Source organism: Rhinatrema bivittatum, unplaced genomic scaffold, assembly GCF_901001135.1.
Source record: "Rhinatrema bivittatum unplaced genomic scaffold, aRhiBiv1.1, whole genome shotgun sequence".
NCBI lineage: Eukaryota > Metazoa > Chordata > Amphibia > Gymnophiona > Rhinatrematidae > Rhinatrema > Rhinatrema bivittatum.
In genome coordinates, this window is record NW_021820389.1 from 87,360 (window position 1) to 109,870 (window position 22,511).

Genomic DNA, 22,511 nt, shown 5'->3' on the forward strand with positions numbered 1-22,511 from the left:
ACCTTCAGGGGCCTAGTAGCCAAGTCTCAAATCCATTCTGGCAGCCCCAGTGCTGCTTTTTTTTATTTATTTATTTATTTATTTATTTATTAACAACTTTTAATATACCGACGTTCTGTATGGCACATCACGCTGGTTTACAGGTAACTCAAATATAGGAGGAAATTACAATGAACAGGGAGGCATGGGATGGGAGCAGGCCAGAGAGAGGAGAGGGGAAGGGGAGACAGGAGGAAGAGAGGGAAAAGATAGGTAGCATGAGATAGAAAAGAGGCAACCGTTTAAAGTAGATGGAACTTATTTTACAGAGGTATGTATTTACAATAGAACTATTTACCCTAGATTACATTAATTTTAAATAAAACATTCTGTAAAATTGCATACGATGGAATGAGATGGAACTATTTACCATAGATTACATTAGTTTAATTAAAACATTCTTGTAAAATTGCAATACGATGGATCAGAAAGGTCTCCCAATAGGAGAACATCAGCCCTGGTATAGCAGGAAGTGATCCTGTAGCAAGGACCTGCTCTCCAGGTGATGTATTGTCCTCTCGCACTGAGGACAAATCTCCCAGGGCTACTGCCCAGGAGGGAAGGGTTGAGTCGGCCGTCATAGTTGGTGATTCGATTATTAGAAATGTAGACAGCTGGGTGGCTGGTGGACGTGAAGGAGCCGCCTGGTAACTTGCCTGCCTGGTGCGAAGGTGGCAGACCTCACGCGTCACCTAGATAGCCATGGGGCCTGATGGGATTCATCCAAGGATATTGAGGGAGCTCAGAGATGTTCTGGCAGCTCCGCTGTGTGACCTGTTCAATAGATCCCTAGAAACGGGAGTGGTGCCGAGTGATTGGAGAAGAGCGGTGGTGGTCCCGCTTCACAAGAGTGGGAACAGGGAGGAAGCTGGCAACTACAGACCGGTCAGCCTCACTTCGGTGGTGGGAAAAGTAATGGAGTCACTGCTGAAAGAGAGAATAGTGAACTATCTACAGTCTGGAGAATTGATGGACCACAGGCAACATGGATTCACCAGGGGAAGATCCTGTCAGACAAATCTGATCGACTTTTTTGACTGGGGTAAACAAGGAATTGGATCAAGGAAGAGCGCTCGATATCATATACTTGGATTTCAGCAAAGCTTTTGACACGGTTCCGCACAGGAGACTGGTGAATAAAACGAGAAGCTTGGGAGTGAGTGCCGAGGTGGTGACCTGGATTGCAAATTGGTTGACGGACAGAAGACAATGTGTGATGGTAAATGGAACCTTCTCTGAAGAGAGAGCGGTTTTAAGTGGTGTACCGCAAGGATCGGTGTTGGGACCGGTCCTGTTCAATATCTTTGTGAGCGACATTGCGGACGGGATAGAAGGCAAGGTTTGTCTTTTGCGGATGACACTAAGATCTGCAACAGAGTGGACACGCCGGAAGGAGTGGAGAGAATGAGACGGGATCTAAGGAAACTGGAAGAGTGGTCGAAGATTATGGCAGCTGAGATTCAATGCCAAGAAGTGCAAAGTCATGCATATGGGGAGTGGAAACCCGAATGAACTGTATTCGATGGGGGGGGAAAGGCTGATGTGCACGGAGCAGGAGAGGGACCTTGGGTTGATAGTGTCTAATGATATGAAGTCCTGCGAAACAATGCGACAAGGCTATAGCAAAAGCCAGAAGAATGCTGGGCTGCATAGAGAGAGGAATATCGAGTAAGAAAGGGAAGTGATTATTCCCTTGTACAGGTCCTTGGTGAGGCCTCACCTGGAGTACTGTGTTCAGTTCTGGAGACCATATCTACAAAAAGACAAAGACAAGATGGAAGCGGTACAGAGAAGGGCGACCAGGAAGGTGGAGGATCTTCATCGGATGACGTACGAGGAGAGATTGAAGAATCTAAATATGTACACCCTGGAGGAAAGGAGGAGCAGAGGCGATATGATACAGACTTTCAGATACTTGAAAGGTTTTAATGATCCAAAGACAACGACAAACCTTTTCCGTAGGAAAAAAATCAGCAGAACCAGGGGTCACGATTTGAAGCTCCAGGGAGGAAGATTCAGAACCAATGTTAGGAAGTATTTCTTCACGGAGAGGGTGGTGGATGCCTGGAATGCCCTTCCGGAGGATGTGGTGAAGACCAGAACTGTGAAGGACTTCAAAGAGGCGTGGGATAAACACTGTGGATCCATAAAGTCAAGAGGCCGCCAATGAAGAGTGGGTGACTCGCCAGAATGAGGGCTAATGCCTGGAGACAATACCCTTATTCAATAAACGTACACATGCTTACTGTGACTCCAACATCATTCTAGCTTCAACAGCAAGAGGAAATGTGGAATAAAGGATCTGCACTCACAAAGGGGGGAGTAGCTGGCTTGTTACGGCGGTTACTACCCCAAACCAAATAAGCCTGTTACTTCAATTTCTATGCATATACAGCATAGTTCTCTGCTTAAACGGCAGGGGAGAAGAAAAAACTGATACTACACACATCCAGCAGAGCTCTCTGCTTCAACGGCAGGGGGAGAAGAAAAAAGGTTCACACTCACAAAGCGGGGAGTAGCTGGCTTGTTACGGCGGTTTACTACCCCAAACCAAATGTGCCTGATACTTCACTTTCGATGCATATCCAGCATGGCTCTCTGCTTCAACAGCATGGGAGAAGAATAAACTGATACTTCAAGCATATCCAGCATAGCTCCCTGCTTCAACGGCAGGGGAGAAGAAAAACAACCAATAAGGGCTGTATAACAAAGTCTGAGTAAAACAAATGGGCATGGGTGTAGCTTGCTAGTTGCGGCGGTTACTACCCCTACTACCCCTAACTTATCAGCTAGATATTCACTTGGATGCAGCTCCATCACTGCTTTCTGCATTAATGGTGGGGTTGGAAGGGAAATAGAACCAAGAGCTAAGAGAAACAGATAAGTATGAGAGAAAAAAGTGTGTGAAGCTTGCTGGGCAGACTGGATGGGCCATTTGGTCTTCTTCTGCCGTCATTTCTATGTTTCTATGTTTCTATAGGATTATAGACAGTGCTGGGGAGGAGCCGGTTGTCGTGGTACATGTGGGCACCAACGACATAGGAAAATGTGGGAGAGAGGTTCTGGAAGCCAAATTTAGGATTTTAGGTAGGAAGCTGAAATCCAGAACCTCCAGGGTGCCATTCTCTGAAATGCTTCCTGTTCCACGTGCAGGTCCCCAGAGGCAGGCAGAGCTCCAGAGTTTCAATGCGTGGATGAGGCGATGGTGCAGGGAAGAGGGATTCAGTTTTGTAAGGAACTGGGGAAACTTTTGGGGAAAGGGGAGACTTTTCCGAAAGGATGGGTTCCACCTTAACCAGAGTGGAACCAAGCTGCTGGCACTAACTTTCAAAAAGGAGATAGAGCAGCTTTTAAACTAGAACAAGGGGGAAAGCCGACAGTCACTCAGCAGTGCATGGTTCGGAGAAATGTATCCTTGAAGGATACTAATGAAACAGGAGAGTTAGGGCATCCCAACAGAGAGGTTCCATTAAGTGCAAACATAGTTCATATACCTATATGTAAAAAATCACCAAAGCTAATGATTTCCGAATTATCCCAAACAACTGAAAAGCAGGTTGTTAAAACAAGCAAAAAACACACTTTGAAATGTCTGTATGCCAATGCCAGAAGTCTAAGTAGTAAGATGGGAGAGTTAGAGTGTATAGCAGGAAATGATGAGATTGACATAATTGGCATCACAGAGACTTGGTAGAAGGAGGATAACCAATGGGACAGTGCTATATCAGGGTACAAATTATATTGCAATGATAGGGAGGATCAACTTGGTGGGGGTGTGGCACTTTATGTCCGGGAGGGTATAGAGTCCAACAGGATAAGATCATACAAGAGACTAAATGCTCAGTAGAATCTATATGGGTAGAAATCCCATGTGTGTTGGGTAAGAGTATAGTGATAGGAGTATACTACTGTCCACCTGGCCAAAATGGTCAGACAGATGATGAAATGCTAAGAGAAATCAGGGAAGCAAACCAATTTGGCAGTGCAATAATAATGGGAGATTTCAATTACCCCAATATTGATTGGGTAAATGTAACATCAGGACTTGCTAGAGACATAAAGTTCCTGGATGTAATACATGATTGCTTCATGGAGCAATTGGTTGAGGAACCTACAAGAGAGGGAGCTATTTTAGATTTAATTCTTAGTGGAAGGCAGGATTTGGTGAGAGAGGTAACGGTGGTGGAGCCACTTGGCAACCGTGATCATAACATGATCAAATTTAAACTAATAACTGGAAGGGGGACAATAAGTAAATCTGCAGCTCTAACAGTAAATTTTAAAAAGGGAAACTTTGATAAAATGAGGAAAATAGAAAAAAACTGAAAGGTGCAGCTGCAAAGGTTAAAAGTGTTCAACAGGCTTGGACATTGTTTAAAAATACAATCCTAGAGGCGCAGTCCATATGTATTCCGCGCATTAAGAAAGGTGGAAGGAAGGAAAAACGATTACTGTCATGGTTAAAAGGTGAGGTGAAAGAGGCTATTTTAGCCAAAAAAACATGCTTAAAAAACTGGAAGAAGGATCCATATGAAGAAAATAGGATAAAACATAAGCATTGTCAAGCTAAGTGTAAAACATTGATAAGACAGGCGAAGAGAGAATTTGAAATGAAATTGGCCATAGAGGCAAAAACTCATAATAAAAACTTTTTAAAATATATCCAAAGCAAGAAACCTGTGAGGGAGTCGGTTGGACCATTAGATGACAGAGGGGTTAAAGGGGCTCTTAGGGAAGATAAGGCCATTGCAGAAAGACTAAATGAATTCTTTGCCTCCGTGTTTACAAATGAGGATGTTGGGGAGATACCAGTTCCGGAGATGGTTTTCAGGGGTTATGAGTCAGACGAACTGAACGAAATCACTATGAACCTGGAAGATGTAGTAGGCCAGATTGACAAACTAAAGAGTAGCAAATCACCTGGACCGGATGGTATGCATCCTAGGGTCCTGAAGGAACTCAAAAATGAAATTTCTGATCTATTAGTTAAAATTTGTAACCTATCATTAAAATCATCCATTGTACCTGAAGACTGGAGGGTGGCCAATGTAACCCCAATATTTAAAAAAAGCTCCAGGGGTGATCTGGGTAACTATAGACCAGTGAGCCTGACCTCAGTGCCAGAAAAAATAGTGGAAACTATTCTCAAGAACAAAATTGTAGAGCATATAGAAAGACATGATTTAATGGAACATAGTCAACATGGATTTACCCAAGGGAAGTCTTGCCTAACAAATCTGCTTCATTTTTTTGAAGGGGTTAATAAACATGTGGATAAAGGTGAACCGGTAGATGTAGTGTATTTGGATTTTCAGAAGGCGTTTGACAAAGTCCCTCATGAGAGGCTTCTACGAAAACTAAAAAGTCATGGGATAGGAGGCGATGTCCTTTCGTGGATTACAAACTGGCTAAAAGACAGGAAACAGAGAGTAGGATTAAATGGGCAATTTTCTCAGTGGAAGGGAGTGGGCAGTGGAGTGCCTCAGGGATCTGTACTTGGACCGGTGCTTTTCAATATATATATAAATGATCTGGAAAGGAATACGACGAGTGAGGTTATCAAATTTGCAGATGATACAAAATTATTCAGAGTAGTTAAATCACAAGCGGATTGTGATACATTACAGGAGGACCTTGCAAGACTTGAAGATTGGGCATCCAAATGACAGATGAAATTTAATGTGGACAAGTGTAAGGTGTTGCATATAGGGAAAAATAACCATTGCTGTAGTTACACGATGTTAGGTTCCATATTAGGAGCTACAACCCAGGAAAAAGATCTAGGCATCATAGTGGATAATACTTTAAAATTGTCAGCTCAGTGTGCTGCGGCAGTCAAAAAAGCAAATAGAATGTTAGGAATTATTAGGAAGGGAATGGTTAATAGAACGGAAAATGTCATAAAGCCTCTGTATCGCTCCATGGTGAGACCACACCTTGAATACTGTGTACAATTCTGGTCGCCGCATCTCAAAAAAGATATAGTTGCGATGGAGAAGGTACAGAGAAGGGCAACCAAAATGATAAAGGGGATGGAACAGCTTCCCTATGAGGAAAGGCTGAAGAGATTAGGGCTGTTCAGCTTGGAGAAGAGACGGCTGAGGGGGGATATGATAGAGGTCTTTAAGATCATGAGAGGTCTTGAACAAGTAGATGTGACTCGGTTATTTTCACTTTCGAATAATAGAAGGACTAGGGGGCATTCCATGAAGTTAGCAAGTAGCACATTTAAGACTAATCGGAGAAAATTCTTTTTCACTCAACGCACAATAAAGCTCTGGAATTTGTTGCCAGAGGATGTGGTTAGTGCAGTTAGTGTAGCTGGGTTCAAAAAAGGTTTGGATAAGTTCTTGGAGGAGAAGTCCATTAATGGCTATTAATCAATTTTACTTAAGGAATAGCCACTGCTATTAATTGCATCAGTAGTATAGGATCTTCTTAGTTTTTGGGTACTTGCCAGGTTCTTGTGGCCTGGTTTGGCCTCTGTTGGAAACAGGATGCTGGGCTTGATGGACCCTTGGTCTGACCCAGCATGGCAATTTCTTATGTTCTTATGTTCTTAACTACGTCTGTTATTCCACTAAGTCCACATTAATTGGGGAGCCTTAATAATAAAGAAAAAGATCACAAAAGAAATATTCAAAAACCTAATGAGTAAACTGAGAGTTTCAATTTTAAATGACCATCAATTAAATCCAACATAGGTCAAATACCATCCCTCATCCCCCTTTATCAGTAAGGAATACTCCTGGAAGGCTCCCAATAAAAACCTTTTTAAATATATCCGAAGCAGGAAAATTAAGAGGGAGTTGTTTGGACTGTTAGATGACCGAGGGGATAAAGGTGCTCTTAGGGAAGTTAAAGCCATTGTAGAAGGACTAAATTAATTCTTTACTTCTGTGTTTACTATTGACGATGTTGCGGAGATACTGGTTCCAGAGATGGTTTTCAAGGGTGATGATTCAAATGAACTGAACAAAATCTCTGTGAACCTAGAAGATGTAGTAGGCACATTGATAAACTAAAGAGTAGCAAATCACCTGGACCAGATGGTATGCATCCCAGGGATCTGAAGGAACTAAAAAATGAAATTTCATATCTATTAGTTAAAATTTATAACTGATCATTAAAATCATCCATTGTACTTGATGACTGGAGGGTGGCCAATGTAATCCCAATATTTAATAACAATTCCAGGTGTGATCCAGGAAACTATAGACAGGTGAGCCTGACTTCAGTGCCAGGAAAAATAGTGGAAAATATTCTAAACATCAAAATCACAGAGCATATAGAAAGGCATGGTTTAATGGGACACAGCATTTATTTACCCAAGGGAAGTCTTGCCTCACAAATCTGCTACATTTTTTTGAAGGAGTTAATAAACATGGATAATTATGAATAGTAGATGTGGATATTTAGAAGGCGTTTGACAAAGTCCCTCATTAGGGGCTTCTAAGAAAATGAAAAAGTCATGGGATAGGAGACGATATCCGTTTGTGGATTGCGAACTGGTTAAAACAGAGGAAACAGAGAGTAGGATTAAATGATCAATTTTCCCAGTGGAAAACAGTAAACAGTGGAGTGCCTCAGAGATCTGGACTTAGACCTGGGCTTTTCAATATCTTTATAAATGATCTGGAAAGGAATACGAAGAGTGAGGTTATCAAATTTGCTGATGGCACCAAATTATTCAGAGTAGTTAAATCACATGCGGATTGTGATACATTACAGGAAGACCTTGCAAGACTTGAAGATTGGGCATCCAAATGGAAGATGAAATTTAATGTGGACAAGTGCAAGGTGATGCATATAGGGAAAAATAACACTTGCCGTAGTTACACGATGTTAGGTTCCATATTAGGAACTTTCACCCAGGAAAAAGATCTAGGCATCATAGTGGATAACACATTGAAATTGTTGGCGGCGACGCGCGCGAGGGAGGGAGGAGCAGTAGCGGCGGTGACGGCGACGCGCGCGAGGGAGGGACACCCCCCTGTCTGCCGGTTGTGGATGAGCTGAAGGGGGAGGGGATTGAGAGAGGGGGAGTAAGTGAGGAGAGGGGAGGAGAGAGTGAGGGGAGGGGAGGGGGGAGGAGAGAGTGAGAAGAGAGTGAGCTGAGGGGAGGGGGGAGGGAGGAGAGAGTGAGGGAGGGGGAGGAGAGAGTGAGGGGAGAGTGAGCTGAGGGGAGGGGGAGGGAGGAGAGAGTGAGGGGAGGGGAGGAGGGAGGAGAGAGTGAGGGGGAGGAGAGTGAGGGGAGGGGGGAGGAGAGAGTGAGGGGAGGGGGGGAGGAGAGAGTGAGGGGAGGGGAGGGGAGAGTGAGGTGAGGGGAGAGTGAGGTGAGGGGAGGGGGGAGGGAGGAGAGGGAGAATAGAGGGGGGAGGGAGGAGAGAGTGGGGGGAGGGAGAGGGAAGGAAATGGACCGGAAAAAAAAATTTAAATGTAGCCCGTTGTTACGGGCTTAACGGCTAGTAAATAGATAAATAATGTTTGCCTGCTTGCTCGGTACTTCTGATTTGGATTGGTCACTGTTGGAAACAGGACTATGGGCTTGATGGACCCTCGGTCTGACCCAGTATGGCAAATCTAATGTTCTTATCAATATCCCCTTCACTTTCGACTGCCCGGTGATTTACTCTGCATTGTGCTTGGTAGGGGAGGGGAGGAAAAGCATCATCACATCTCTCATATCAGGCACCAGATTGCCTTGAGCTCCCCTGGGAAAACTGAGTTACCCTTACTGTCACCTTCAGTCTCTGGCAGTGCTGAGCTACCCCTGGGAGTGACAGTGAGACCCAGCCCTGACCACCAGCTCCATCTACTGATGTAGAAGCTCAACACAGCCTCATTCACTCTTTGCTCTCTCCTTACATCTTCCAGGGGAGCTCTCATAAGAAAACTCCTCAGTCCCAGGCTCTCTCCTTACATCTTCCAGGGGAGCTCTCATAAGAAAACCCCTCAGTCCCGGCCTCTCTCCTTACATCTTTCAGGGGAGCTCTCATAAGAAAACCCCTCAGTTCCGGCCTCTCTCCTTACATCTTTCAGGGGAGCTCTCATAAGAAAACCCATCAGTCCCGGCCTCTCTCCTTACATCTTCCAGGGGAGCTCTCATAAGAAAACCCCTCCATCCCAGCCTCTCTCCTTACATCTTCCAGGAGAGCTCTGATAAGAAAACCCCTCAGTCCCAGCCTCTCTCCTTATATCTTCCAGGGGAGCTCTCATAAGAAAACCCCTCAGTTCCGGCCTCTCTCCTTACATCTTCCAGGGGAGCTCTCATAAGAAAACCCCTTAGTCCCGGCCTCTCTCCTTACATCTTCCAGGGGAGCTCTCATAAGAAAACCCCTCAGTCCCAGCCTCTCTCCTTACATCTTCCAGGGGAGCTCTCATAAGAAAACCCCTCAGTCCCGGCCTCTCTCCTTACATCTTCCAGGGGAGCTCTCATAAGAAAACCCCTCAGTCCCGGCCTCTCTCCTTACATCTTCCAGGGGAGCTCTCATAAGAAAACCCCTCAGTCCCGGCCTCTCTCCTTACATCTTCCAGGGGAGCTCTCATAAGAAAACCCCTCAGTCCCGGCCTCTCTCCTTACATCTTCCAGGGGAGCTCTCATAAGAAAACCCCTCAGTCCCGGCCTCTCTCCTTACATCTTCCAGGGGAGCTCTCATAAGAAAACCCCTCAGTCCCGGCCTCTCTCCTTACATCTTCCAGGGGAGCTCTCATAAGGAAACCCATCAGTCCCAGCCTCTCTCCTGTTCCTTCCCAGGCAGCTCTGATTAGGAGCCCCCAATGCCTGCTCCTCATCAAACTGCTCCCTGCCTGTGAGAAGGAGGAAGGAGGATCCTCTTTCATTGCATGGAGTTTCTTTGCTCCATAAACAGGCAGTTATGTGATTGCACAGAGCTGAGTGTGGAATATCCTAAAGTGTATAACAGCTGCTCATGATCTGTAGGGTGGAGCTAGAAATAATCTCTGTCTTGTTTCTCCTCTAGGATGTGAAGGATACCCTGAGCAGGTACAAGTTACTTTCTCATCTTTTCTATGTGGTTGGAAATTTATATTTTTAGTGATGGAGTTTGGAGGGGATAAGAGGGGTAACAAAGGATTTTACTGATTGGTGAACTGGTGGGAGAAGTGGGATTTGGTTTGGACAAGTTCTTGGAGGAAACGTCCATAAATCATTATTAAGGTGGAGCTGTAGGAATCCCCTTCTCACTGGGATGAGCAGCTTGGACTCTCTCTACCCCTTGGGATCCTGCCAGGTATTTGATGGAACTTTGGTCTGACCCATAATGGCAAAGTCTTATGTTCTTGTAGAACCAGCACCAACGCAGGCCCTGATCCCCTTCCCACTTGGGTAATGGCTCAAGCTGTGTAACCCAGAACCCAAACAGGGGAACAACTCCAGATAAACACTCCTACTCTCTTTAACTCTTATCCAGAATGCCTGAGCTAGAATTAATGCAGCCGCTTTTATAAGCAGCGGGGGGTGGGGGGCTATTCCAGCAACCTCAGAGGAGGAGCTGTTCTGAATAGTTCACTCCTCCCTCCACTAACTTTCCCATCCTAGCTCACAGGGTTGAAGACCAGGGCATCATCAGGATGATCCCATCTGCTCCATCTCTATCTCCTGGGGTTGAACATCTCCCAGAATAAACCCAGTGACTCACTTACCTGTAGTTATATCTCATTCTCTCCACCTGCCCCATGTCCATCTCCTGGGGTTGAACATCTCTCAGAATAATCTCAGTGACTCTCTTACCTATAGTTATATCTCATTCTCTCCACCTGTCCCATCTCTATCTCCTGGGGTTGAACATCTCTCAGAATAATCCCAGTGCCTCTCTTACCTGTAGTTATATCTCATTCTCTCCACCTGTCCCATGTCCATCTCCTGGAGTTGAACATCTCCCAGAATAATCCCAGTGACTTTCTTACCTGTAGTTATATCTCATTCTCTCCTCCTGTCCCATCTCTATCTCCTGGAGTTGAACATCTCCCAGAATAATCCCAGTGACTTTCTTACCTGTAGTTATATCCCATTCTCTCCACCTGTCCCATGTCTATCTCCTGGACTTGAACATCTCCCAGAATAATCCCAGTGACTCTCTTACCTGTAGTTATATCTCATTCTCTCCACTTGTCCCATCTCTATCTCCTGGAGTTGAACATCTCCCAGAATAATCCCAGTGACTCACTTACCTGTAGTTATATCTCATTCTCTCCACCTGTCCCATGTCCATCTCCTGGGGTTGAACATCTCCCAGAATAATCCCAGTGACTCTCTTACCTGTAGTTATATCTCATTCTCTCCTCCTGTCCCATGTCCATCTCCTGGGGTTGAACATTTCCCAGAATAATCCCAGTGACTCTCTTACCTGTAGTTATATCTCATTCTTTCCACCTGTCCCATCTCTATTTCCTGGGGTCGAACATCTCCCAGAATAATCCTAGTAATTTTCTTACCTGTAGTTATATCTCATTCTCTCCTCCTGTCCCATGTCTATCCCCTGGGGTTGAAAATCATTAACATTTATAAAATCAACCCACACACTCACATTCATTCATTAAAAATATCAACACATAAGACACTTAGAAATTTATACAAATTTTAGAAAATACACATAAGTGTTACAACACGAATTATTATTGATGAAAATAGAGATACTTTTCTTCATACAGTTTCCAATCTTTTTAACGGAGTACATCAATCCATGTACTTCCTATAATGATATTATAAACCTCCTTCCCAATTCGATTCGTATGAGGAATTGTGTACTAAAATATTTGTTTCCTTGATCCTCCAGTCCTGGAGGATCAAGGAAACAAATACTTGAACATCTCCCAGAATAATCTCAGTGACTCTCTTACCTGTAGGTGTGAGAATGCAAAGTTTCCAAAACCAGAGGCTGTTTCTACTGACCTGAGATTGGATTTCCCACTGAGATACCCTCAGCAATTGAAGAAAGTGATCACAAGCTTTGGAGGTAGAAGAATCTCTCTCTTTTACTTTTGCTTTATTTGTTTGTATTAAATCATTAGCAGTCAGAATGTGGAGTTTCTCAGATGCAGATCTGCAATCTGTCTGTACAGATAAGAGATTGCTCCTCTCTTCCCCTTCTCCTTCCTCTGTTTGTGGTCCTGATCCCGTTCTCTCCTCTCTTTCCCGATCTCTTATTTATTCTCTCTCTTACATTTGCCAAAATCTCAAATTGCAAAGCCTGCCCTATGAAACACATTTTAGATGTAAATCTCTGAGATCTCTCAGTATATTCTACAGAGAGACTTGTGGAGGAAGAGAAGGCAGAGAAGGGGATATGACTGGGATTTATAAATCATGAGTGGGGTGGAACGGGTAAATAGGGAACGGTTATTTACCCTCTCAGTAACAATAGGACTAAGGGACATCCCATGATAGTAGCAAGCGGCAGATTTAATTCCAATCATAGGAAGTATTTTCCACTCGCAGCACAATCAAGCGATGGAATCTGTTGCAGGAGGACGTGGTTAAGGGACGTAGCATGGGGGGATCAGAAGAGGATTGGAGAAGTCCCTGAAGGAAAAGTCCATAAAGAGTTATTAGCCAGGTGGAGTCAGGAAAGCCGGCGCTTATCCCTGGGAGTGAGATACAAGAAATGGATCAACTATTGGGGGTCTGCCGGGTACTCGTGCCCCAGACTGGCACTGTCAGACAGGATGCTGGGCTCGATGGACCTCGTCTGACCCAGCAGGACACTTCTTATGTTCTTATGGAAATAATAAATATCATTTACACTCTCCTACTCTCAGTTATGTATAAGGTGAAGGGAATTTGTTTTTGTTATAAAGAAATATATAGAAGTGTACAGGTCAATATTCAAAATCTGAGCCCTGCAACCCCCTAACCCCCGCCAAGCCCCCTCCCATAGAGTAAAATGTGCCAGGGGGATCTCAGATCCTTGCAGCTCCTCTCCCCACCCCCTCTCACAAAACCCTCCCCCGCCCCCGGAGCAGCAGAAACCCTGCTGGGGGTGAGGGAACCTCTTATATGCTTACGGTGCTTCCAGTACTTTTCTGCAACGACGAGCGCTGGAAGCGTAAGCAGCCCTCAGATTTAGGGAAGTAGATCCAGAGGAACATTTATCCCACTAATCATACAGCACAAGTTATCCCACTAACTTTACATGATAAAATGTCCAGTAACCTGCCTGCTGAATATGACCCACATGTAATATTTAACTTTATATACAGATAAGTCCTCACTTTACTGTGAATATTGTGTTTTACCAACAGAGAGAGCAGCTCAGTCCATCTGTCACTCACTTCCTACTGAATATGACCCCATGTAATATTTAACTTTATATACAGATAAGTCCTCACTTTACTGTGAATATTGTGTTTTACCAACAGAGAGAGCAGCTCAGTCCATCTGTCACTCACTTCCTACTGAATATGACCCCCATGTAATATTTAACTTTATATACAGATAAGTCCTCACTTTACTGTGAATATTGTGTTTTACCAACAGAGAGAGCAGCTCAGTCCATCTGTCACTCACTTCCTACTGAATATGACCCACATGTAATATTTAACTTTATATACAGATAAGTCCTCACTTTACTGTGAATATTGTGTTTTACCAACAGAGAGAGCAGCTCAGTCCATCTGTCACTCACTTCCTACTGAATATGACCCCCATGTAATATTTAACTTTATATACAGATAAGTCCTCACTTTACTGTGAATATTGTGTTTTACCAACAGAGAGAGCAGCTCAGTCCATCTGTCACTCACTTCCTACTGAATATGACCCCCATGTAATATTTAACTTTATATACAGATAAGTCCTCACTTTACTGTGAATATTGTGTTTTACCAACAGAGAGAGCAGCTCAGTCCATCTGTCACTCACTTCCTACTGAATATGACCCCCATGTAATATTTAACTTTATATACAGATAAGTCATCACTTTACTGTGAATATTGTGTTTTACCAACAGAGAGAGCAGCTCAGTCCATCTGTCACTCACTTCCTACTGAATATGACCCCCATGTAATATTTAACTTTATATACAGATAAGTCCTCACTTTACTGTGAATATTGTGTTTTACCAACAGAGAGAGCAGCTCAGTCCATCTGTCACTCACTTCCTACTGAATATGACCCCTATGTAATATTTAACTTTATATACAGATAAGTCCTCACTTTACTGTGAATATTGTGTTTTACCAACAGAGAGAGCAGCTCAGTCCATCTGTCACCCACTTGCTACTGAATATGACCCCCATGTAATATTTAACTTTATATACAGATAATTCCTCACTTTACTGTGAATATTGTGTTTTACCAACATAGAGAGCAGCTCAGTCCATCTGTCACTCACTTCCTACTGAATATGACCCCCATGTAATATTTAACTTTATATACAGATAAGCCCTCACTTTACTGTGAATATTGTGTTTTACCAACAGAGAGAGCAGCTCAGTCCATCTGTCACTCACTTCCTACTGAATATGACCCCATGTAATATTTAACTTTATATACAGATAAGCCCTCACTTTACTGTGAATATTGTGTTTTACCAACAGAGAGAGCAGCTCAGTCCATCTGTCACTCACTTCCTACTGAATATGACCCCCATGTAATATTTAACTTTATATACAGATAAGTCATCACTTTACTGTGAATATTGTGTTTTACCAACAGAGAGAGCAGCTCAGTCCATCTGTCACTCACGTCCTACTGAATATGACCCCCATGTAATATTTAACTTTATATACAGATAAGTCCTCACTTTACTGTGAATATTGTGTTTTACCAACAGAGAGAGCAGCTCAGTCCATCTGTCACTCACTTCCTACTGAATATGACCCCCATGTAATATTTAACTTTATATACAGATAAGTCCTCACTTTACTGTGAATATTGTGTTTTACCAACAGAGAGAGCAGCTCAGTCCATCTGTCACTCACTTCCTACTGAATATGAGCCCCATGTAATATTTAACTTTATATACAGATAAGTCATCACTTTACTGTGAATATTGTGTTTTACCAACAGAGAGAGAAGCTCAGTCCATCTGTCACTCACTTCCTACTGAATATGACCCCATGTAATATTTAACTTTATATACAGATAAGTCCTCACTTTACTGTGAATATTGTGTTTTACCAACAGAGAGAGCTGCTCAGTCCATCTGTCACTCACTTCCTACTGAATATGACCCCATGTAATATTTAACTTTATATACAGATGTCCTCACTTTACTGTGAATATTGTGTTTTACCAACAGAGAGAGCAGCTCAGTCCTTCTGTCACTCACTTCCTACTGAATATGACCCCCATGTAATATTTAACTTTATATACAGATAAGTCCTCACTTTACTGTGAATATTGTGTTTTACCAACAGAGAGAGCAGCTCAGTCCATCTGTCACTCACTTCCTACTGAATATGAGCCCCATGTAATATTTAACTTTATATACAGATAAGTCCTCGCTTTACTGTGAATATTGTGTTTTACCAACAGAGAGAGCTGCTCAGTCCATCTGTCACTCACTTCCTACTGAATATGACCCCATGTAATATTTAACTTTATATACAGATAAGTCCTCACTTTACTGTGAATATTGTGTTTTACCAACAGAGAGAGCAGCTCAGTCCATCTGTCACTCACTTCCTACTGAATATGACCCCATGTAATATTTAACTTTATATACAGTGTCACGATCACGCCCATCCGCTCAGCACACTGTGGGGCTGTGCTGGGCTTCAGGCCTCCGTCTTCGCTCCTATGCCACGTCCCGTCTAGTTGCACAGCTCATGCACAGCGCTGCTATGGACACCTCACAGCCTCTAGTCCTGGCACTCCCAAACAGTACACAGAGAAAAAGGCTTTTATCACAAAAGGGTTTAATGTAGTCCTGTAGCCTCACCGGCTGCAGCCCTGCAACAATGACTGTACAAACCCCAAGCCTAACTGCTTAGGTTCACTTTAGCAAGCTCAGAGTTAAACAGCATTCAAACCATAATTTCCTTCTAACCTCTCTTCAACATCCTTGTATAAACCCAGGATTTACCATCCCCCAACCTCCTGGTTATTCCACCTCCATAGAGGAACAGCTGGAGCTTTCCTCTCCCAAACTTACCTCCATCTCCTCCTCCAGAGACTCTGAGGAGCCGGACTTTTGTGGCCAGCTCCACCACGGGGGCACGCCCTCTTCCTCAGGTTCCCTGGTTCTGCTGAGTCATAGGGATCAGTCCCTATTTCCTCCACCTGCTCCTGCTCACTTTCCAGCCAGGGGTCGGGTGCCGGTTCAGGGAACCTGGGAAGTGTAGTCTCTCATCTTCACTTGGGCCCCCTGCTGTCTGGACCCCCGCCAGGGTTACGGTTTCCCCTCCCTCCTTCCCTCTTTCCCATCAGTGCACAGGTGCGTGCCTGGCAGTGGTCCCCTCCTCCCCCTCGTCTTTCTCCCTAGCCTCTGCGCAGGGAGTGTACCTCTTTGGTCAGCTGCGTCACATCTTTGTGATTTTGTTCAGGCCTTTCTTCTGTGTTCCCTGCGGGATGCAGGGCACAGTTATTTGACTATTTCGGTGGGAGAGTGGGCTAGTGCCCCTCTCCCGGGCATTTTTCTGTACGGTCTGAAATAGGCCCCCTGCTGTCTGGACCCCCGCCAGGGTTACGGTTTCCCCTCCCTCCTTCCCTCTTTCCCATCAGTGCACAGGTGCATGCCTGGCAGTGGTCCCCTCCTCCCCCTCATCTTTCTCCCTAGCCTCTGCGCAGGGAGTGTACCTCTTTGGTCAGCTGCGTCACATCTTTGTGATTTTGTTCAGGCCTTTCTTCTGTGTTCCCTGCGGGATGCAGGGCACAGTTATTTGACTATTTCGGTGGGAGAGTGGGCTGGTGCCCCTCTCCCCGGCATTTTTCTGTATGGTCTGAAATAGGCCCCCTGCTGTCTGGACCCCCGCCAGGGTTACGGTTTCCCCTCCCTCCTTCCCTCTTTCCCATCAGTGCACAGGTGCATGCCTGGCAGTGGTCCCCTCCTCCCCCCCCCCCCCCCTCGTCTTTCTCCCTAGCCTCTGCGCAGGGAGTGTACCTCTTTGGTCAGCTGCGTCACATCTTTGTGATTTTGTTCAGGCCTTTCTTCTGTGTTCCCTGCGGGATGCAGGGCACAGTTCTTTGACTATTTCGGTGGGAGAGTGGGCTGGTGCCCCTCTCCCGGGCATTTTTCTGTATGGTCTGAAATAGGCCCCCTGCTGTCTGGACCCCCGCCAGGGTTACGGTTTCCCCCTCCCTCCTTCCCTCTTTCCCATCAGTGCACAGGTGCATGCCTGGCAGTGGTCCCCTCCTCCCCCTCGTCTTTCTCCCTAGCCTCTGCACAGGGAGTGTACCTTCCTTGACAGCTGCATCACATTCGTGTGATTTTTCTTCAGGCCTTCTCTTCTGTGCTCCCTGCGGGATGCAGGGCACAGTTATTTTGTCTCTTTCGGTGGGAGAGCGGGCTGGTGCCCCTCTCCCGGGCACTTTCGTACGGTCTGAAATAGGCCCCCTGCTATCTGGCACTGGTATTAACTGCCGCCTTAAGGTGTCTTGTCAGTTCCTGCTCTCGGCAGTGCTGCACCACATCACAACAGATAAGTCATCACTTTACTGTGAATATTGTGTTTTACCATCTTTAGCACACTCCCCCCCTGGGAACATCTCCTCTCACTGCCTGCATCTTTAGCACCCTCCCCCCCCCTGGGAACATCTCCTCTCACTGCCTGCATCTATAGCCCCCCCCCCCAGGAACATCTCCACTAACTGTATGCATCTTTAGCACCCTCCCCACGGGAACATCTCCACTCACTGCATACATCTTTAGCACCCTCCCCCCGGGAACATCTCCACTCACTGCATGCATCTTTAGCACCCTCCCCCAGGAACATCTCCACTCACTGCATGCATCTTTAGCACCCTCCCCACGGGAACATCTCCACTCACTGCATGCATCTTTAGCACCCTCCCCCCCGGGAACATCTCCATTCACTGCCTGCATCTTTAGCACCCTCCCCCAGGGAACATCTCCACTCACTGCATGAATCTTCAGCAGCCCCCCCCCCAGGGAACATCTCCACTCACTGCATGCATCTTTAGCACCCTCCCCCCTGGGAACATCTCCACTCACTGCATGCATCTTTAGCTCCCTCCCCCCGGGAACATCTCCACTCACTGCATGAATCTTTAGCACCCTCCCCACGGGAACATCTCCACTCACTGCATGCATCTTTAGCACCCTCCCCCGGGAACATTTATTTATTTAGAAACTTTTATATACCGGTATTAGTGGGGACATCACAATGGTTCACATGTTAACAGAAGGCTTGGAAAATACATTTCAACAGGGAAGGAGAACTGGGCGGGGGGTTAACCTGAGTCAGTATGGAAGAATAGATTAAACAACAAGAAATCATAACAAAAAATCATAACAAGAACATCTCCACTCACTGCATGCATCTTTAGCACCCTCCCCCGGGAACATCTCCACTCACTGCATGCATCTTTAGCATCCTCCCCCCGGGAACATCTCCACTCACTGCATGCATCTTTAGCATCCTCCCCCCGGGAACATCTCCACTCACTGCATGCATCTTTAGCACCCTCCCCCCGGGAACATCTCCACTCACTGCATGCATCTTTAGCACCCTCCCCCGGGAACATCTCACTCACTGCATGCAACTGTAGCATCCTCCCCCCGGGAACATCTCCACTCACTGCATGCATCTTTAGCATCCTCTCCCTGAGAACATCTCCACTCACTGCATGCATCTTTAGCACCCTCCCCCCAGAAACATCTCCACTCACTGCATCCATCTTTAGCATCCTCCCCCCGGGAACATCTCCATTCACTGCATGCATCTTTAGCACCCTCCCCCCGGGAACATCTCCACTCACTGCATGCATCTTTAGCACCCTCCCCCCGGGAACATCTCCACTCACTGCATGCATCTTTAGCACACTACCCAAGGGAACATCTGCACTCACTGCATGAATCTATAGCACCCTCCCCCTGGGAATATCTGCACTCAGTGCATGCATCTTTACCACCCTCCCCCTGGTAATATCTCCACTCACTGCATGCATCTTTAACATCTTCCCCCAGGGAACATCTCCACTCACTGCATGCATCTTTAGCATCCTCTTCCCGGGAACATCTCCACTCACTGCATGCATCTTTAGCATCCTCTCCCCAGGATATCTCCACTCACTGCATGCATCTTTAGCACCCTTCCCACGGGAACATCTCCACTCACTGCATGCATCTTTAGCACCCTCTCCCCGGGAACATCTCCACTCACTGCATGCATCTTTAGCACCCTCTCCCCGGGAACATCTCCACTCACTGCATGCACCTTTAACACCCTCCCCCTGGGAACATCTCCACTCACTGCATGCATATTTAGCTCCCTCCCCACGGGAACATCTCCACTCACTGCATGCATCTTTAGCACCCTCTCCCCGGGAACATCTCCACTCACTGCATGCATCTTTACCACCCTCCCCCTGGGAACATCTCTACTCACTGCATGCTTCTTTAGCACCCTCCCACGGGAACATCTCCACTCACTGCATGCATCTTTAGCACCCTCTCCCCGGGAAAATCTCCACTCACTGCATGCATCTTTACCACCCTCCCCCTGGGAACATCTCCACTCACTGCATGCATCTTTAGCACCCTCTCCCTGGGAACATCTCCACTCACTGCATGCATCTTTAGCACCCTCCCCCTGGGAACATCTCTACTTACTGCATGCATCTTTAGCACCCTCTCCCTGGGAACATCTCCACTCACTGCATGCATCTTTAGCACCCTCCCCCTGGGAACATCTCTACTTACTCCATGCATCTTTAGCACCCTCCCCCTGGGAACATTTCCACTCACTGCATGTATCTTTAGCACCCTCCCCTGGGAACATCTGCACTCACTGCATGCATCTTTACCACCCTCCCCCTGGGAATGTCTCCACTCATTGCATGCATCTTTAACATCCTCCCCCAGGGAACATGTCCACTCACTGCATGCATCTTTAGCATTCTCTTCCTGGGAGCATCTCCATTCACTGCATGCATCTTTAGCATCCTCTCCCCGGGATATCTCCACTCACTGCATGCATATTTAGCACCCTCTCCCCGGGAACATCTCCACTCACTGCATGCATCTTTACCACCCTCCCCGTGGGAACATCTCTACTCACTGCATGCATCTTTAGCACCCTCTCCCCGGGAACATCTCCACTCACTGCATGCATCTTTAGCACCCTCCCCCTGGGAACATCTCCACTCACTGCATGCATCTTTACCACCCTCCCCCTGGGAACATCTCCACTCACTGCATGCATCTTTAGCACCCTCTCCCTGGGAACATCTCCACTCACTGCATGCATCTTTAGCACCCTCCCCCTGGGAACATCTCTACTTACTGCATGCATCTTTAGCACCCTCTCCCTGGGAACATCTCCACTCACTGCATGCATCTTTAGCACCCTCCCCCTGGGAACATCTCTACTTACTGCATGCATCTTTAGTACCCTCCCCCTGGGAACATTTCTACTTACTGCATGCATCTTTAGTACCCTCCCCCTGGGAACATTTCCACTCACTGCATGTATCTTTAGCACCCTCTCCCCGGAACATCTCCACTCACTGCAAGCATTTTTAGCACCCTCCCCCTGGGAACATCTCTACTTACTGCATGCATCTTTAGCACCCTCTCCCTGGCAACATCTCCACTCACTGCATGCATCTTTAGCACCCTCCCCCTGGGAACATCTCTACTTACTGCATGCATCTTTAGCACCCTCCCCCTGGGAACATTTCCACTCACTGCATGTATCTTTAGCACCCTCTCCCCGGAACATCTCCACTCACTGCATGCATCTTTAGCTCCCTCTCCCCGGGAACATCTCCACTCACTGCATGCATCTTTAGCATTCTCTTCCTGGGAGCATCTCCATTCACTGCATGCATCTTTAGCATCCTCTCCCCGGGATATCTCCACTCACTGCATGCATATTTAGCACCCTCTCCCCGGGAACATCTCCACTCACTGCATGCATCTTTACCACCCTCCCCGTGGGAACATCTCTACTCACTGCATGCATCTTTAGCACCCTCTCCCCGGGAACATCTCCACTCACTGCATGCATCTTTAGCACCCTCCCCCTGGGAACATCTCCACTCACTGCATGCATCTTTACCACCCTCCCCCTGGGAACATCTCCACTCACTGCATGCATCTTTAGCACCCTCTCCCTGGGAACATCTCCACTCACTGCATGCATCTTTAGCACCCTCCCCCTGGGAACATCTCTACTTACTGCATGCATCTTTAGCACCCTCTCCCTGGGAACATCTCCACTCACTGCATGCATCTTTAGCACCCTCCCCCTGGGAACATCTCTACTTACTGCATGCATCTTTAGTACCCTCCCCCTGGGAACATTTCCACTCACTGCATGTATCTTTAGCACCCTCTCCCCGGAACATCTCCACTCACTGCAAGCATTTTTAGCACCCTCCCCCTGGGAACATCTCTACTTACTGCATGCATCTTTAGCACCCTCTCCCTGGCAACATCTCCACTCACTGCATGCATCTTTAGCACCCTCCCCCTGGGAACATCTCTACTTACTGCATGCATCTTTAGCACCCTCCCCCTGGGAACATTTCCACTCACTGCATGTATCTTTAGCACCCTCTCCCCGGAACATCTCCACTCACTGCATGCATCTTTAGCTCCCTCTCCCCGGGAACATCTCCACTCACTGCATGCATCTTTAGCACCCTCCCCCCGGGAACATCTCTACTCACTGCATGCATTTTTAGCATCCTCTCCCCTGGAACATCTCCACTCACTGCATGCATCTTTAGCACCCTCCCCACGGGAACATATCCACTCACTGCATGCATCTTTAGCACCCTCCCCCCGGGAACATCTCCACTCACTGCATGCATCTTTAGCACACTACCCAAGGGAACATCTGCACTCACTGCATGAATCTATAGCACCCTCCCCCTGGGAATATCTGCACTCAGTGCATGCATCTTTACCACCCTCCCCCTGGTAATATCTCCACTCACTGCATGCATCTTTAACATCTTCCCCCAGGGAACATCTCCACTCACTGCATGCATCTTTAGCATCCTCTTCCCGGGAACATCTCCACTCACTGCATGCATCTTTAGCATCCTCTCCCCAGGATATCTCCACTCACTGCATGCATCTTTAGCACCCTTCCCACGGGAACATCTCCACTCACTGCATGCATCTTTAGCACCCTCTCCCCGGGAACATCTCCACTCACTGCATGCATCTTTAGCACCCTCTCCCCGGGAACATCTCCACTCACTGCATGCACCTTTAACACCCTCCCCCTGGGAACATCTCCACTCACTGCATGCATATTTAGCTCCCTCCCCCCGGGAACATCTCCACTCACTGCATGCATCTTTAGCACCCTCT

General features: G+C 46.5%; 1 protein-coding gene across 1 annotated transcript in view; it reads left to right on the forward strand.

Annotated features, from left to right (window-relative positions):
* The window catches only part of LOC115081603 (E3 ubiquitin-protein ligase TRIM39-like), a 112,248-nt gene that overhangs the window by 78,158 nt on the left and 11,579 nt on the right, over nucleotides 1-22,511 (forward strand). The window contains exons 4-5 of the mRNA XM_029586029.1: nucleotides 10,023-10,045; nucleotides 11,908-12,017. Coding sequence (XP_029441889.1) covers nucleotides 10,023-10,045; nucleotides 11,908-12,017 — 133 coding nt within the window. The remainder of the gene's footprint in view (nucleotides 1-10,022; nucleotides 10,046-11,907; nucleotides 12,018-22,511) is intronic.